The sequence below is a fragment of the Juglans regia genome, chromosome 13, assembly GCF_001411555.2.
Source record: "Juglans regia cultivar Chandler chromosome 13, Walnut 2.0, whole genome shotgun sequence".
NCBI lineage: Eukaryota > Viridiplantae > Streptophyta > Magnoliopsida > Fagales > Juglandaceae > Juglans > Juglans regia.
The window spans coordinates 37,079,949-37,096,565 of NC_049913.1; the positions used below are offsets into that span (position 1 = coordinate 37,079,949).

At 35.5% G+C, this 16,617-nt stretch overlaps 3 protein-coding genes across 4 annotated transcripts; 2 read left to right on the forward strand and 1 right to left on the reverse strand.

Moving 5' to 3' along the window:
* The first annotated feature begins 2,381 nt into the window (after nt 1-2,381).
* LOC108979651 lies at nt 2,382-6,309 on the forward strand. 2 transcript variants are annotated; one of them, XM_018950363.2, is made up of 6 exons: nt 2,382-3,209; nt 3,495-3,709; nt 4,170-4,458; nt 4,584-4,666; nt 4,760-4,851; nt 5,376-6,309. In XM_018950363.2, exons 1-6 carry the CDS (start codon nt 2,880-2,882, stop codon nt 5,606-5,608), a joined length of 1,242 nt encoding a protein of 413 aa, XP_018805908.1. In that variant the 5' UTR covers nt 2,382-2,879; the 3' UTR covers nt 5,609-6,309. The 2 variants fall into 2 exon arrangements, with proteins under 2 accessions (XP_018805908.1, XP_035540348.1); XM_035684455.1 differs by having other exon boundaries at nt 2,389-3,209; nt 5,385-6,283.
* On the reverse strand, nt 6,168-8,534 carry LOC109002477 (putative glutamine amidotransferase GAT1_2.1). Its single transcript, XM_035684456.1, has 4 exons — nt 8,465-8,534; nt 7,406-8,136; nt 6,885-7,097; nt 6,168-6,747 (listed from the first exon to the last, which is right to left on the reverse strand). The coding sequence occupies exons 1-4, from the start codon at nt 8,532-8,534 to the stop codon at nt 6,517-6,519; spliced, it is 1,245 nt and encodes a 414-aa protein (XP_035540349.1). The 3' UTR covers nt 6,168-6,516.
* Nucleotides 8,535-11,968: 3,434 nt separating this feature from the next.
* On the forward strand, nt 11,969-15,495 carry LOC108979904. Its single transcript, XM_018950689.2, has 3 exons — nt 11,969-12,199; nt 12,295-12,500; nt 14,970-15,495. The coding sequence occupies exons 1-3, from the start codon at nt 12,107-12,109 to the stop codon at nt 15,271-15,273; spliced, it is 603 nt and encodes a 200-aa protein (XP_018806234.1). The 5' UTR covers nt 11,969-12,106; the 3' UTR covers nt 15,274-15,495.
* Nucleotides 15,496-16,617: the final 1,122 nt, after the last annotated feature.

Consider the following 16,617-nt stretch of genomic DNA (forward strand, 5'->3'; position numbering starts at 1 on the left):
TTATTTTTTTTAGTTTTATTATTCTTAAACTTATTGAATTCTTCTATTCATTATCCATATACCATATATTTAATAAGAGAAAAAAAAAGTATGATATGTTGTGTATAGTGTATAGGATGATTAGTAGTAAAACTCTTAAAATTATTATGAAATATATAAATTTTTACTATTTTGGAAAATTTGTTTTGATTCTTGTTTATTACCAAATTGACGTAAGATGTATTCGTTGGTTGATATTATTTTAGTATTTAGATGTTTGGATTAAAACAGAGAATATTTTAAGATTATTTTGAAAAACAGATTAAGATTTTTCTTAATTTTGATGCATTTTATTTTTCAACAACTCAATTGCTACATTTTCAAAATTATTTCTTAATACTCTCCTAGGGTATACGTGCTACACGCATCCTACGAGATGAGGTTGTCTCATTCCCTCACCACACCCCTGTATGGGCGGAGGGTGGGGCTTGCCCCCTAGGATTTGCCTCCAAAATACAATTCACATTTCACAACAAAAAAAATCCTAAACTACAAAAAAAAAAAAAAAAAAATTAAAATCCTTCATTCCTTCAAAAAAATCGGTCCATCAAAAAGATGAGAGAGAGAGAGAAGAAGAAGAGGAGGAGGACAGTGCCGTGGCAAGAGAGAGAGGCTTTGAGTCCTGAGGGAAGAACCATGAGAAAGGAAAGAGAGAGAAAAAAAGGAGAAGAGAAGACAGCCGAGTGGGTTAAGTTTAACTTAATCTCCACCCAAAACAACTTATTAAAAGATTTTGAATTCCATCCAAAACGACAACATTTCATCGTATGTTGTTTTGAAAAATTAAAATTTTTATCAAAATGACGTTGTTTTGGTATCAAATATAATTTATATATATATATATATATATATAATGGGGATGAGCTTAAAGCCCAACTCGGAGTGCGGAGGGGGGCAGGCTTGGGCCTAGATCGCCCCAGTCCTCGTTGGGATTTCTATATGTAGGTAGGGTTGCTCGTGCCACCAAGGCGAGGCTAGGGCTATGGTGGCATGGGGCGTTACTTCGCTGCCCACCCTAACTCTCCCTACTTAAATATAAATTTTTGCAAATTTATGTTTTTTTAGGTTTTGTTTGGAACTTAAAATCATCTTAATTCATTTCAACTTATTATTACAACTTTTTAAAATTTTAATATAAAATATAATAAACAATTTAATTTTTTCAAATTTCAAAATAATAATAATAACAAACAATAATATTTTAACAATATTTTATCATCTCAACTGAACTCAACTTAGTTTAACATCTAAACGCACCCTTATTCTAGAAAAAGGTTTGTACATTATTAGAATGTACAAGCTCGCATAATGAATTTGAAAAAAAACAGAACACATTTAGAATCTATATGGAAAAATCTATATTTTATATAATAAGGCCCCCTTTAAAAAAAAAAAAAATTACACGGTGGCTTCCATATCTAAAATTATAATTTTTCAATATTTTTAAAAAAATTTAACACACCATCCAATTTATAAAAAATTAGAATGCTCCGTTTTTTTTTTATTTTTTATAAAAGGAAATATAACTGCAAACTCATAATGTTCAGTGTTATGATCCATACCATCTGCTGATAACATGTTATGAAGATTCCTGCTCAGTCCCAACGATCAATATAATTCACTTTACAAACCGACCCTCACGTGTCCATTGTCTGCGTTTGGATGAGGACAAGAAATCCATCAAGGAAATACTTTTTAACGTTTCCCAACCAAACGTGGGCACCATGACTTCCACGTGGGCCCCTTCCTTTGGCGCGTCTCCTCAAATGCCCGTGTGGCTTTTGCGAGTACTGCTATTTTCTTCTTTCTTTCTTTCTTGAGTTTTTTTGGGGCCTCTTCTGAGAAGATCGTACCGGGACAGCCCTCCGCGTCCCCCTTCTGAATCCTACCATACACGTGTCTTCTTTTCTTCCTCCACTCACACGTGTTCCCAACCCGTGTACGACCTTGATGTCTAATCCTGAAGCCCAAAAAACTCCCACCAATCGCCGCAAGGTTGCGTTTAAATGATAAATTGAGTTAAATTAAATTGAGAGGAAAATTGAAAAAATCAAAACGTAGAAACCTCTTCAAATAGATAATCGATTATAAGAATAGTTTAAATTTAGAGATGAATTGAAATAAATTAAGATGATTTATAAATAATAAAATAAAAATTAAATTATTTATTATATTTTATATAAAAATTTAAAAAAATTATATTAAAATTTAAAAAAATTGAATTATTTTTTATATTTTATGTAAAAAATTAAAAAAATTATAATAATAAATTAAAATAAATTAAAATAAATTATAAATACAAACGAAGCCTTATTCAATGATTCATATATGATATACCTACCAATTTCCACAAACTACCCCTACTCCCTCCTCTTACAGATAGATACTTACTCATCGATAATAAACTCGACTTTTCCGAAAATCTCTTCTTCTCCTGCCTCCGTCCATTTAAGTTCTGAGCTTCCATACTTTTGCCTCTTCCCCTGCATAGCTGTTCTCTGCAGAATAAGCATTTTACTATTTTGCCCTTACTCCATACCTACCCTCGTCACCACCAGATCTGTCGTAGCTCTAAACTTTCATTAGGGTTCTCTTTCCGACAGTTTCCAATCGCTTTCTCCTGATCGGATTCAGCATAATCCTTACGCATTCACCAACCTCTGATTTCGCGAGCCCTAGACCCTCAGATCCTCTACTTTGATGTTGGAATAGCTCATCTCCAATTGCATTCGCATACAATCGAATTAATTACCTCGTCCGGCGATATATTCCAAGCCGTTGACTTAATTCGGGGTTTATTGGGGGTGAAGCGGATTTGACGGTGTTTTTAGTATTTGGACATGTTGGGAACCGGGTTGAAGTTCGAGCGAGCCCGCGGAGAGGACCGGTTTTACAATCCGGCGAAAGCGCGTAGGGCACACCAGAACCAGCGCAGGGAGCAACTTCGGAGAGCCCAGAGTGACGTCACGGCCAGTCAATCGCTGGCGGTTACGGTAAAACCGTTTGCTTCGTTGGGGAACAGGGAGCCGGAGAACAGGGCCGGGTCCGACGAGCCTCCCAAGCCAGTCGCCGTGCCAGCATTCAAGCCCGTGGTGGTTCCGCAGCTGAGTAACCTCGAGCGGTTCTTGCAAGCGATCACGCCCTCCGTGCCGGCTCAGTATCTCTCTAAGGTTCGTTGATTTTGTGTTTGGCTGGTGAGGAAATCTAAGGATCTAGGAGGGGTGAGGACTTTTTATTGATTTTTGAAAAGATGAAGCAACTAACTCACTAGCCAATAAATAGAATTATTTGACCAAGTGAAGTTTGAAAATTTTTTGGTGGGTCTGATGTAAGAAGTAAATGCCTGAAGCTTAAAATATTGGTTAATGTAAGAAATTATATTATTAACCGTATGGAGCTTGTATACAGACTTTGTTTATGAGTTAATAGCAGTGTTAAATTCAATTTGGTTGCAGAGGACAATGAGGGGCTTTAGGACTTGTGATCATGTAGAGTTTCGGCCTTATTTTGTGCTCGGTGATTTATGGGAGTCTTTTAGGGAGTGGAGTGCTTACGGTGCCGGAGTGCCTTTAATATTGAATGACAGCGACTGTGTTGTTCAGTACTATGTTCCGTATTTGTCCGGCATACAGATATATGGCAAGCCCACGAAGTCATCTACAAAGTCCAGGTATTAATGTTATTGATATTACTGGCATTGAGTTCTGTTTAGATTATTATCAATCGGACTTGTACTCTAAATATACTAAGAAATGTCCTTGAATTAACATTGGAAGTTAGCTGTCGCACACACATACAAGTTGATCTTCATCTCATTTTTTTTTCTGGTCTTGTTATCACTTTTTGTAGGTTAGATGTCACTTTAGCTGTTGGACATGTTAGATCTCAATGTATCCACTGATGTAGTTATATGATGTCATAATTCGCCAGCTGTTATTTTGAGGATGGCAATCGATGGGGCAAACTTTTCTTTAATTGATCAGGATCTGTTGAAATAGTCCATTAATTGCATGATGCTGCTCTTGTTTGAGTTATATTGTTTGTCACCTTAGTTTTCTTTGCTAGTTACACAGCGCTTGTGCAACCACATGGTTTTGTTAAACAAATTTTCTGGTTCCTTTGTCCAATAGGCGACCAAGTGAGCATAGTGATAGTGAGTCCAGAGATTCAAGTAGTGATGGTTGCAGTGATTGTGAGCCTGAAAGAGGATTAAAATATGTACGGGAGCAACGGAGTCATCACCATCTATCTAGTGAGATTGCTCTTAGGATGGATAGATTGGTTTTGAGGGACCAACATACTGAACTTCAGGAAGACTTTTCTAGTGATGAGGGGGAATCTGTGAATTCTCAGGGTTCCCGGCTTTTTGAGTATTTTGAACGGGACTTACCTTATAGCCGTGAACCCTTAGCTGACAAGGTTAGTTCCCCCTTTTCTTCTTCCTTCACTTAAACTAAAATAAGAAATTGGGAAATACTCATATGTATATGATTTTATGCTTTCCCTTTTCGTAAGCCTTCTCTTGATAATTTCTGTTGCAACAGATATCAGATCTTGCCTGCCGTTTTCCTGAGCTGAAAACACTAAGAAGTTGTGATCTGTCTTCCAGCTGGATTTCTGTGGCATGGTATTTGCCCTTTAACATTGCCTTTGCTTTGCGTGGTATGTATGCAGTTATTGCAGATGTGACTAATTTATCCTTGTTATTTAACTTTCGTAGGTATCCGATTTACAGAATACCCACAGGGCCAACATTAAAAGATCTGGATGCTTGCTTTCTGACGTATCATTCTCTTGATACACCTGTGGAAGGTAAGGAAAAAAATTACCAATCATCCTATTCGCAAGTGAGGATGTGATTTGGTTGTTTGCTGCTGTAATGTGAACATTTAGCATGCCCAGAATATGAATGTGGTCTCTCTCATTCAGTCTTCATGAATTTGACATGGGGGATTTTTCTTGTGATCACATAACTTATCAAAAAAAAAAAATTCTTGTGATCGCATATCTTTCTGTGGTTTTGATGATTGCAGTTAATTGAACTATTGGTGTAATTTGCATTTCATATAATTTTATTGCCCAGGACCAAGAGTATTTTCATGTTCTCTACACGCTCATGCACACCCTTTGTGTTATATCTGATGATTCATGGAGCTGAATAAAGGAAGATGCTGAATTTATTTGTTCTTTTTTATGCTGAATGTGTTCATGTTGCTTGTGGGAGGAATGTGTATCTGCGTGAAACAAGTGTGCTTTTTAATTTTCTAGTATTCCCAATTAAGTCAAGATTTATTAGTTTAGTTGTGTAAATGTGACTCGTGATGTATTTGTTTCAGGTGCACCAGGTGGACAGGTTCCAGTGGTGACATATCCCAGTGAGGTGGATGGTGCCCCTAAGATGACCTTACCAGTTTTTGGTTTGGCCTCATACAAGTTCAAAGGATCCTTGTGGACACCTAATGGGGGATTTGAGCGCCAATTGGCAAACTACCTTTTGCAGGAAGCTGACAACTGGTTAAGACGGCTTCAGGTCAATCATCCAGATTTCCTGTTTTTCTGCCGCCAGTAGTAAGTTTTGACATAACTGTTATCCTCCTGTCTCGATCGATTAATATATTCTGCCATCCATGTGTGGGCTGGCTGTGGAAAACCCCTTTATGTGGATCTCAAGATTGGAAGTTTAGTTAATTATCCTCTGGTTTGGTTTATGTATTTTCTATAAGAAGGAAAATTGATATATATAAAGAAAGCATAAAGCAGTAAAGGCTGTGGAATTTGGAGCACCAGTAATAAGGCCAAAGCTAATGGAGAGAAAAGTATAGAGCAAGGTTCAGTTGCAGAAGGCCTAGTTCCAAACTTCCGATCGAGGTTACTGGTGGTTTGGTTTGCTATTTACATCATCAGTATAAGCAAGCCCCATTCTACATGTACTTTTGAACGTCAATCCAGCCAAGGCTTAAATTATGAGATCCCAGGCTCTTTTTGTTGTCCTGATGATTAGTCCTAGAATGTACTTTTATTTATTTGGGGATTTTGATAGGTTATGTACGTGTTATTGTCAGGCTGCCCGAGTTGTTTATTCGAATGCTAATCAGCCCAAGATGTGTATTCGAATGCTAATTGTTATGTTCTTCAACTGCTTCGACTGAAGAACTTTGTAATTTCTTTTTTATCATTCAACTAAATGCTTGCTGGGGATGTTTCTGATTGTTAATTCGGGAAACTCGAGTTTCTTTTTGATGAACTTTTATATATATTCATGTTTTGGGAGCTCTCTTCATTCTTGATAGCTCAATCGTCTGTTCTAATGTCTTTTACATACCAATTCAACATGAAAATCATTTTCAAACAATCTCCCACAGAACAACTTATCCCAAAGTACTGAAAAAAGAAAAAAAAAATGATCCCAAAGATCAACACATCAAGGAGATGGATGAGTTGTCACTGGTGCGAGGGTTTTAACAACTACATCGAAATTCAATCTTCTTCTATCATCAGGTCTTGAACCTTTTTCTCTAAAGCCTCTGAACATATTTGGCGCATGATGCGGTAGATGGACATTAACTCAGACAACTGTGCTATTGACATCCTCTCCATTATGGTCCTTGCAACTCTTTCCCTTTCAGCGGTGAACTTTAATCTCTGCGTGTACAACGATGCGTTCCTCACTGTTGCGCCCATCTGCTTCAAGCTCAATGCTGTAATTTCCTGCAGAAACACAACATAACCATCTCAAATTCCCTGGACTTGATAAATTGAAATGCACAAGATGAGACCCAAGATATATAAAGGATGAAAATGAAGTTCGGCCTCATTCTCAATGTTAGACAACTTCTGGTAATTACCTCCAAAAACTCGGCTCCAACTTCCAGTTCGGATTTGTGGGCCCAAACCATTCCACTACTCCCTGAGATGCACAAGCTTTCTGCAGTCGAAAAACTTTTTAGAATCATGTTTCTCTTGGTAATTTCCTGTTCTTGATTAAGCTTTGGACCCTTTGGCACAGATGCTGAGCAATTAAGTTTCTTCTCGTAAGCAATTACTGCCTTCACAAATTCCTACACGTACGAGAACCAGTGCTGAATATCGATTAAATTCTAATTAGAGTAACGGTAGACACTTTTAGTTGAGCAAGTCTCATGCGTTTATAGTAAAAAAAATTATTTTTATTTATTTTTTCATGTAAGTTCTCGATTTATTCACTTTTTTTTAAATAACGTGCGAGCTTGTGTATCCTAAACTAATATTGACCGTAAATATCATTTCTCTTTTTACTAATATTCTTTTTTATTTGTCATAATTAAGCTTCTTCAAAAGCATATATATATTTACATACATATATATATATATATATATACACACACACCTGGTATGCAGAAGGACATCCACGATAATCAAAGTTATTAGAATCTGGGTGACGCATTCTCTCTGGATGAAATTGAAGTCCCATTATGAACTTTCCTTCTCCGGGACTATAAGCATCAGGATCGTAAAACCCTTCGACCAAACCATCTGCAGCGAAAGCCATGGGAACGAATCTCTGAGCTAATCGCTTAACACCTTGATGATGATAGCTATTCACCATGAGTTCCATTTTTTCATCTTCCAAAGAATCCTGAAACCAGTGATGCAAAGGGGTATTCAGCACCACCTTTACTGGGTGGCGATGCCCATCATAATCTTCATAATTTGAATGAGTCACTCTTTGAAGCTCAGGGAATTGCTTTGAGAGTTCTTTCTCTACGTCTTGATAAAGAGTACCCCCACATGCAACGTTGAGTACTTGTGATCCCCTGCATATTCCCAAGTACGGTATGTTTCTTTCGAGGCAAAGCTTTGCGAGCCTTAGTTCAATGGAGTCTTTCTCTTTGTCAATGGCGGTATCACTTGCATGCAGTTCCCTAACTTCTTCAAGTTCTTCCGGGGAAAAACCAGACAGTTCTGCATCGTAAAGGGATGGATCGATATCTTCTCCTTCGCAGAGAAGAACTCCATGGATGGGCTCAAAGCTTTCCAGTAGCATGTGGACTCCACTAACTCTTGGAACGATCACAGGCACTGCTCCATAGCTAACGATGAGATCTAGATGATATTCTCCTGTTCATATATATATATATATATATATATCACCAAAAATGCTTATAGACGTACGTGATATAAAAATTAATGAAGATTCTTAATTATTTACAATAAAAATTAAGTTACATATTGAAATCGTATGTTCGAAGCGAGAACCATGCATGAACATTTGGCAATCATAAGACACTGCACGTTTTGATCTCCATGGCTCAGGGAAGGAAAATAAACTAAAAAAAAAAACAGGAGAACCCAAGAAAAAGCATGCATAAAATTTATTTGTGCCATAAACAGAATCAAATTATGGTGTGTTAGTGAGAGAGAGAGAGAGAGAGAGATCAGAACGAACCCACAAAATCAACAAACTTGTTCTTGCGGACAGTTCGTCGAGAGACGATAAGAACCCTGGGCAGAATCATTGAGCTAGAGATCTGAATTAGCCTTGCATGGACTGATCAACAAGAGCTGAAACTTTAATGCTGTTTTGAAACAAAGAGCTTTCATAGTGAGAGAAGAGGATGAGGATGAGGGAAACGGGCATGCAGATTAATGCTGTTTTGAAAGATTAACCTTAATTTAATTGCTCTATACGCGGGTAATAATTCAGCAATCTGTAAGGATCACATCTTTATTTTCTCTCCTATCTGATATTCATAGCTAGCTAGAGTACTACAAAAACAAATGTACCCGTCTATTCTCCTCATACGAATTTCACACTTATTTACTCGGCAAAGGTTCTCGATCTGGCCTTTTACCTTAATTACAGACTGACCCTCATGTTAACTTTATGATCTCGAGATTACGCCAATTCAAAGCCAAGCTTTAATTGATTGTGCGGATGCTGATCACATGCATCATGCAGTACATGCATGTTTATCCAAAAACATATAAATATATATTATATATATATATTTGTCAAGAGTACTCTCAAGATATGAATCATGTACCTTATTTTAAACCAGCAAATCTTCCAAAATATGGAGTACTATTTGATATGAAGGCAAGCATATACCTGATGATCTTGCTTATACTGAGCCCTATACGAATTAGAATATGGGAGGAATAAAAAGATCTTGAATTGAAGGAATAAAAATCGTAATATCCATTAATCATTAATTAATATATAAGTAGTCCTTAATTAATTTGTTGCATGGGCCCTTATCCAAGTAGAGCTCCATGATTGGTTACACATGCATGGTTGCGACATCCTTGCTAGAGTTGATACAATTAATAATTAATTAATTGAATCATGGTATGTTATTTATAAGGAGAAGGATTAACAAGCATCATACTTGGCCATTAATGTTAGGACTTAGGAGTACAATATATATAAGTAGTATATATATATATATGACAAAACTTACATTTCAAATTATTAAAAACTAAAATTTTATTCGTAAGCTAGTATATTAATTCGCATATTGGATTAAAAAAAATTAATATTCAAAATTTTAAACTTCACTTATAAATTAAGTTCTATCATATTGACGATCTATCGGTTAATCGGTTAATTTAAGTAGAAAGATTATAAAAAAAATCTTAGTATAAGTATATAATATTGACTTAGGGTATGTTTGATAAATGAGATAAGATGATAAGTTCTCAAAAGTTCTCTCAATTTACTTTCCAAATATCACTTAAACACAAAATATGTACTTTTAAATTTTAAAATTTTAAATTTTTCATCTAATCATCATAATTTTTACCAACTTTAAAATATAATGCAATAATTAATATAATTTTTTCAAACTTCAAAATAACAATAATATTAAAATATTTTATTCAAACAATATTTTAATTTTATAATATTTTTATCTAGTATTTTCTCTCTTATTTTTTAAAATTTCATAAATTATTTTATTATTTTTAAATTAATATTCATAAAAAATTATGAGATAGTCGTTTAGAAATCTTTGACGGGTACTAGGTAATGGTGACAGAAGAGATCACGTCATCAATTAAGTGAAAGAGCCTGTTAAAATCTCGAATGCTTTGCTGCGACCTGGGCTGGGCTGGACAACCTTCTTATTTCTCCTAACACGTCATCCTCATTTAGGCAGTGGAGCCTACTTTCATAGTGAACTGTGTAATACGAAACCCGCACTAATGGATGGGGGGCCCTACACCCATGAACCCAATCCATCCTTTGCTGAGTTGGATTACATTCTCTACTTATAACTTGTCCATATAGGCTACACGTTTTGATTGCAAGACAACAGGGGTCGTTGCGACCAGAACAGCCGTGCTCCAGTTATATGACCACGACACTCAAACGTAGTCAAATCCAAGGTCCCACCATACTCACCCATAATTAATCTGGCCCGTTTACTTTCGATTTTATTTCTTTTCTTCATTATAATTTTTTAAATTTTTATTTAAAATATAATAAATTAATTTTTTAAAATTTTAAAATAATAATAATATTAAAAAATAATATTTTATTTAATTTTTAAATTTCATTTAAAATTATCTCTTCCATCTCAATATCCAAACTGTACCTTAAATTATGTTGGGACGTTTACGTGATTCAAACGATTTGAATTAATATATAAATACTATATAACATATATATATATATTTTTTTATATAAAATGAGTATTTTTTTTATATAATATAGAGTGTAGAATAATGAATAATAAGAGCACTCTCAATAGCTCTTATAAAATACACATTTCTTTAAAATATAAAAAAAAATAGCTAAAAGTCCATTCCATTTGATCTTCTATTCTATTTTGAGCGGTGCTACTCTGTGTGAGTAGTACCGCTCCATTTGACCACTAGACCAAATTAGTCTATTTATTTAATTTTTTTATCATTTTAAAATATTTTAAAAAAATAAAAAAAATATATATCAATATACTACTAGTCATTTTCTTAACTATTAAGTAAAGAAAAAAATTAAAAATAAAATAAAATACATGATGTGTCAATATGAGGGGAAAAATTAAGTAGACAAAGTAGTATTTTTCTTCTATTTTACATTCAACTACAGTAAATCTTCTACATTTAAAAGTAACTGTTCATTCATCTAAATAATTTTTTATTATTTCTCTCTCATTTCATCCTCATTTATTTTTATCTTATTTTTATTTTAATCTTTTTATCATTTTTACACAGGCCTCACTCTCGTATATCTCCTCTATTCTCTAGCACTTTATTTATAGTTTTTTTTTTTACTTTTATGCATGCATAAGTTTTGATATTATTAGTAATAAAGATAAATATTTTTTTTTATCGTTTTACTCTTTTTTTTTAAATAATTTAAAATATTACATTATATATAAAAAATATATGATGTATAAAAAAATATTTGAAATATATGGTGTAGAGAATATAATATTTGAAATAAATAAAAAAATTAAAAATATAATATTTAAATGATATAAAAAAAAGTAATGTATAATATATTATAAAAAATAATATATAAAATAAAAATAAAAAAATAATATATAAAATAAAAATAAAAAAATAATATATTTTAAAATAAAAAATTTATTTTTATCAGTTTATTATTTACATCAGTCTCAACACATTTAATATATTTAGTTAAAAAAAATTAAAATTAAAATTAAAATTAAAATTAAAATTATGATCTGTTAACAGTATAGACTAATGTATAGTATATCTGTTTAAATATAGAATAAAGAAATCATTAATTGTGCTCTAGTGGGAAAGAATTTTGAATAATTAGAACACGACACAACCCTTCGGTGGTCGTAAGACCGTCTGATCCGCGAGGCGCGACAAAAAGGGTGGGGTCCCATATCACAAGCATCCAAAAAAGCAACCCCGGAAAAACAGGTACAGTGCCAGCAAAAGCAAATTATGGCGCGTTCTCTTTGGGAGATATTATTGAGTCCAAACAAAAAGTATCAAAAGCAGCAGCATCACATTTCAATGGCAGCAAGATAATAAGTGAGAGAAAACTACGAAACAGTGCTGAAATTGGAGACTTGAGTGAGTGAGTGAGTGAGACAGACGTGTAGCGATAATGGCGGTCTCGGTGTCCATCTTGGCCATCATCATCTCCCTGCATCTCATCGCTTTCGTCCTCGCCATCGGCGCCGAACGACGTCGTAGCTCTGTAACTCTCTTTCTCTCTCTCTCTCTCTCTCTCTGGATCTGTGTTTTTCAAGCTCAGCTAAGTCTCTCCGTCGGTCTCTATTTCTATTTCCCTAGGCTGTGGTGGTGCCTGATGAGTACGACGAGAGGACGTACTGCGTGTACAAATCGGACGCGTCGACGGTGTACGGCTTGGCGGCGTTCGGGCTGTTGCTGTTAAGCCAAGCGGTGGTTAACGGCGTCACCAGGTGTCTCTGCTTTGGCAAAGGCCTTGTCACTGGCAGCTCCACCACTTGCGCCGTCTTCTTCTTCATCCTCTCCTGGTAAATTCTCTCCTTTTACCAGCTTTTTTCCCTTTTATTCGCTTCATCAGACTGTCGAGATAATTTCATCATGTGCGATTGCTCTCGCCGACGAGTACTTGCCAAAGTTGGGAACTTTACTAAGTAAGAAACCGTAATTTACGTTTCAAATTATGGCCAGAAAGGGTAAAAGGAAAAATTTTGTCCAATTTCTTAAGGTGCTCCGTGAGTTTTAGCGTAATGGAACTCAGCAATGGAAATTTCTATGGTCTAAACTAGAAGAGAAATATACATTAAGTGAGCTCAATAATATTATAAGCCCACTATTCTTTTTTTTTCGAACAATTGGATGGTATCTCAATTTTATTGATCGCCCTCACTTGTAGCGGAGGAAAATCATAGTTACAATCTGACTCTTGGGGATACATATAATTAAAACCAAAACTCAGACATCAAAAAACCTTTATAACCATATCATCCAAATACATTTCCAAAAGAAAGACAAATAACCTAAAAATAAACAACCTATGGCAACCTGCAAGGAAAAACAGAACAAGAATAGTGAGATTAATCAAACCAAAAGAAAACTTACGAGGCACAAACTTTAGAAGACCCTCAAATAAGGCAAACCCAATTTGTCCATGTGAAGCAGACCTCTTAACTGACTAGGCAGTGTATGTTCTTCAAACCAGTCAAAGTTCAAGCCCTCAGCACCACACTAAGCTAAAAAATCAGCCACATCCATTTTCTTCTTGAAAAATATGATTCACGGTATAATCTAGGCAATTTAAATAATCATGTAATTCATCCCAGTAATCTTCTAAATACCAGATATGACAATCATCCTTAGTCAATCAATTAACCAACAATTGAGAATCCGTCTCTATTTGAACCCGATAAAACCCAAGAGTGTAACACCTATAGACACCTCCCAGTAAGCTTCTAATTTCAGCAAAATTATTAGTATTCAGACCCAAGGAAAATAGAGTAAGCCCCAAGTAAACTGCTAGTCTCATCCCGAATAACTGCCCCCGCACCAGAAAGGCCAAGATTTCCAAGACTACTACCATCAGTATTAAGTTTAACCCAACCTTAGTTAGGGCACGCCCATCTAACCACCTGAACCCTCTTAGGCTTAGGAACCAAAACCAGGATATCTAACCTTTTCAAAATATCAATATTCTGGGTGGACACTGAAGAAACTTTCATAACCTGATCCATAATACGACGGAGCCATAATTTAATAGCATGCCAAATCGACTCTGTCGTATAAACTGTCTTCATACCGGGCTTTACAACGCCTCTCCCATCATTTCCAAGATATAATAGAAGGAAGAAGACCAAAAATAATTCTCACCTGGGAAGACTTACCAGCACGGCGAAACCAAAAATTAATTTGTTCATTCCAAGTGTGGAAAGGTGCCATATGAACCCCTAATTGACAAGCCGTTAAATGCTAAATTTGTCTAGCAAAATCTCTCTTACAGAGCACATGATTCAAATCCTCAATATGACCCACTTGACAACAATTACATTTAGAAGCCATCGGAACACCCACCAATTTAATGTTCTCATCAACAATAAGGCAATTGTTAACAGCCTTCCACATCATAATGAAAATTTTCTTAGGGAGATTAGTATGCCAGATCCATTGATCCCAAGGTAAAGGAGGCAAACAAACTCTAATACAGTCCCAGGCACTCTTGGTAGTAAACTTGCCCTCCTTATCTTTTAGCCAAACAAGCACATCTTGACCCCCCTTCCGACGAGCCAAAAATTCATACAAATTTGTAGCTTTTTGATGGCCCACTAAGCTATTCAAAAGAGAAATATTCCACTCATTCTCAATATGACAATCTTTTATCTTAATCAAAGGTTGATCAATCACAGGAAATTGACCAATAAGAGGGCCTCTGTCCAATTATCATACCAAAAAGAGATGGAGCAACGTGTCTTGTTAACATCTTTGCATATACCTAAACAAGATCGAATAATGCAACTCTCTACTTTACTCTCTCTCGTAGAAAGTAAATCAAATTGGATAGTGGTTTGGTTTTGGATACATGCTTGAATTAGATGTATATCAATTTATTCAATTGTCTTTTTTGCTAGCTTTTTGGACTTCTCAAATTCTTAGACAACTTATATCTACTTCTCAATTCCTTCTATCCCTTGGCCTTCATTTAGAACGCGTGCTTTCTTGCTTCGATATATACAGTGAAAATTGGAAGCTTGATCTAAGCTGTTGTGTTTTTGGCTGAGCCTGCTAACAACAGGTGAAGAGAGCAATATGGGTGTAGGAAATCATATAATTCGAAGAGTTAAGACTAGTTGGTTTTCAAACCACAAGGATTTAAGTGTAGGTTGCACCTGATGTTGGGGAGATTTTTTCTTAATCCTGTTTTATTGCTATCTGATTGTGGACTTGGGCATATCGATGGTACAAAGTCTAATGTTTCTGCTTACATTTGTGTTAAACAATTAAATTAGGATTAGCTTTTTGGGTGCTGAGGCATGCTTATTGGCCGGGTCCGCAAGGAATGCATACCACACCAAGTATCGAGGATATTTTAAAGCAAACGACTTGTCATGCGCCACCCTCCGCAAAGGCGTTTTTGCTGCCGGAGCAGCACTAACGTTGTTGTCTCTGCTGGGTTCAACCCTTTACTACTGGTCTCACTCAAGAGCTGATACCGGTGGATGGGAGAAGCATCAGAACGATGGCCTTGGCATGACCCATACTAGTTACCCACCTCAGCAGCAGCAACAAAACAGTGAATATCCGAAGGTCTAATTGTTTGCTTAGTGCATCATTTTCCACAATTTTGATGACTTTTTGTTGAGGAACAAAATGGATCATAGATCAAACTTCAAATGCTACCTTAACGAGCTAAAGACAGATATATGTTTGTGATAGTAGAAGTTAGAATCTGGTGTTGTGTTTGTTAATAGTTGGAATTGTATTTTCAGACCTTTCTTTGAAGTTTGAATCATACCTGTTCTTGGTTTTGTTATCCATTCCCACCCCCCCCCCCCCTCTCCTAGTGTTTCTTGCTCTCTGGCCTTGCTGTGGCATGGTATCGTATATTGCTAACAGCATTGGCATGAATATTTGTTGAAGGGAAAATCATGGTGTCAATTGGAGGCATAATTTTTATGAAATGACTATTTTCAGCACTGCCCTTGGAGGCATAATTTTTATTTTCTAGTCATGAAATAATTGAAGGAAAGTTCAAGCTATATCTGGATTTATAGTCCCAAAAACTCATCAATGTTACAACTAAAGCTTACATGGGATCCCATTAACCAAACTTTTATTCACCACCCTCCTCTCATTCATTCTGCCCAATGTCCTCATCAAAGCATTATGCTGTGGTACAGTTTTAAGTCTCACTTTTGACTGGAATGACACTGATATTATTGGGATCTTGATTTATATTCCGAATGACTGAATCGAGGTTATAATTGCAGCTTTCTTAGAAAACATCATCGTTTTCTATGGCTCTCTAAATTTGGTTCTCCAAAATGATCAGACTTCACCCTTTATATAGACTTAACAGGATAAGAACCCAGAACTTCCCGACTTCTAACCACAACTTTCAACTATTTAGTAATTTGTGACTTCAAACTATCATCTCTACTAATAACCGAAATCTCTATCAACTTCAAAGATATTTCAGATTGGAGATATTACAATAGATTTCTAGACAAAATATTAAAACTGTAATAGGCCATAATAGAATATTATACATAAGCCAACTTCCAATAGGTCGAACTACTGATATCGAAATATGTGCTGCTTTTGTAGTCGATCAGCAACTCATCCTCATAGCTAATAGCATGTCTATCTTTTATATTTATCTTCGGTCTTTTGTTATTGGCTTAACAAGTTCTGATATCAGAAATGAAGAAAATGAAGCATTTCAATAATAAATAAAAAAACCCCAGTGGCATAACTTAGATCACTCTTCAGTCTTCAGACATGGTCTGGTCTCTCCTTTCTATGCCTCAAGTGATTGTGAGAGTGACCTGAAGCATGAAAGTGACATTCTACTAGTACTAGGAAAGTCCAATCTGGGTTCCAACTACTAGGAGAAAACAAACATAGCCTTAGCCTTAGTTATACTAAAATTCCACT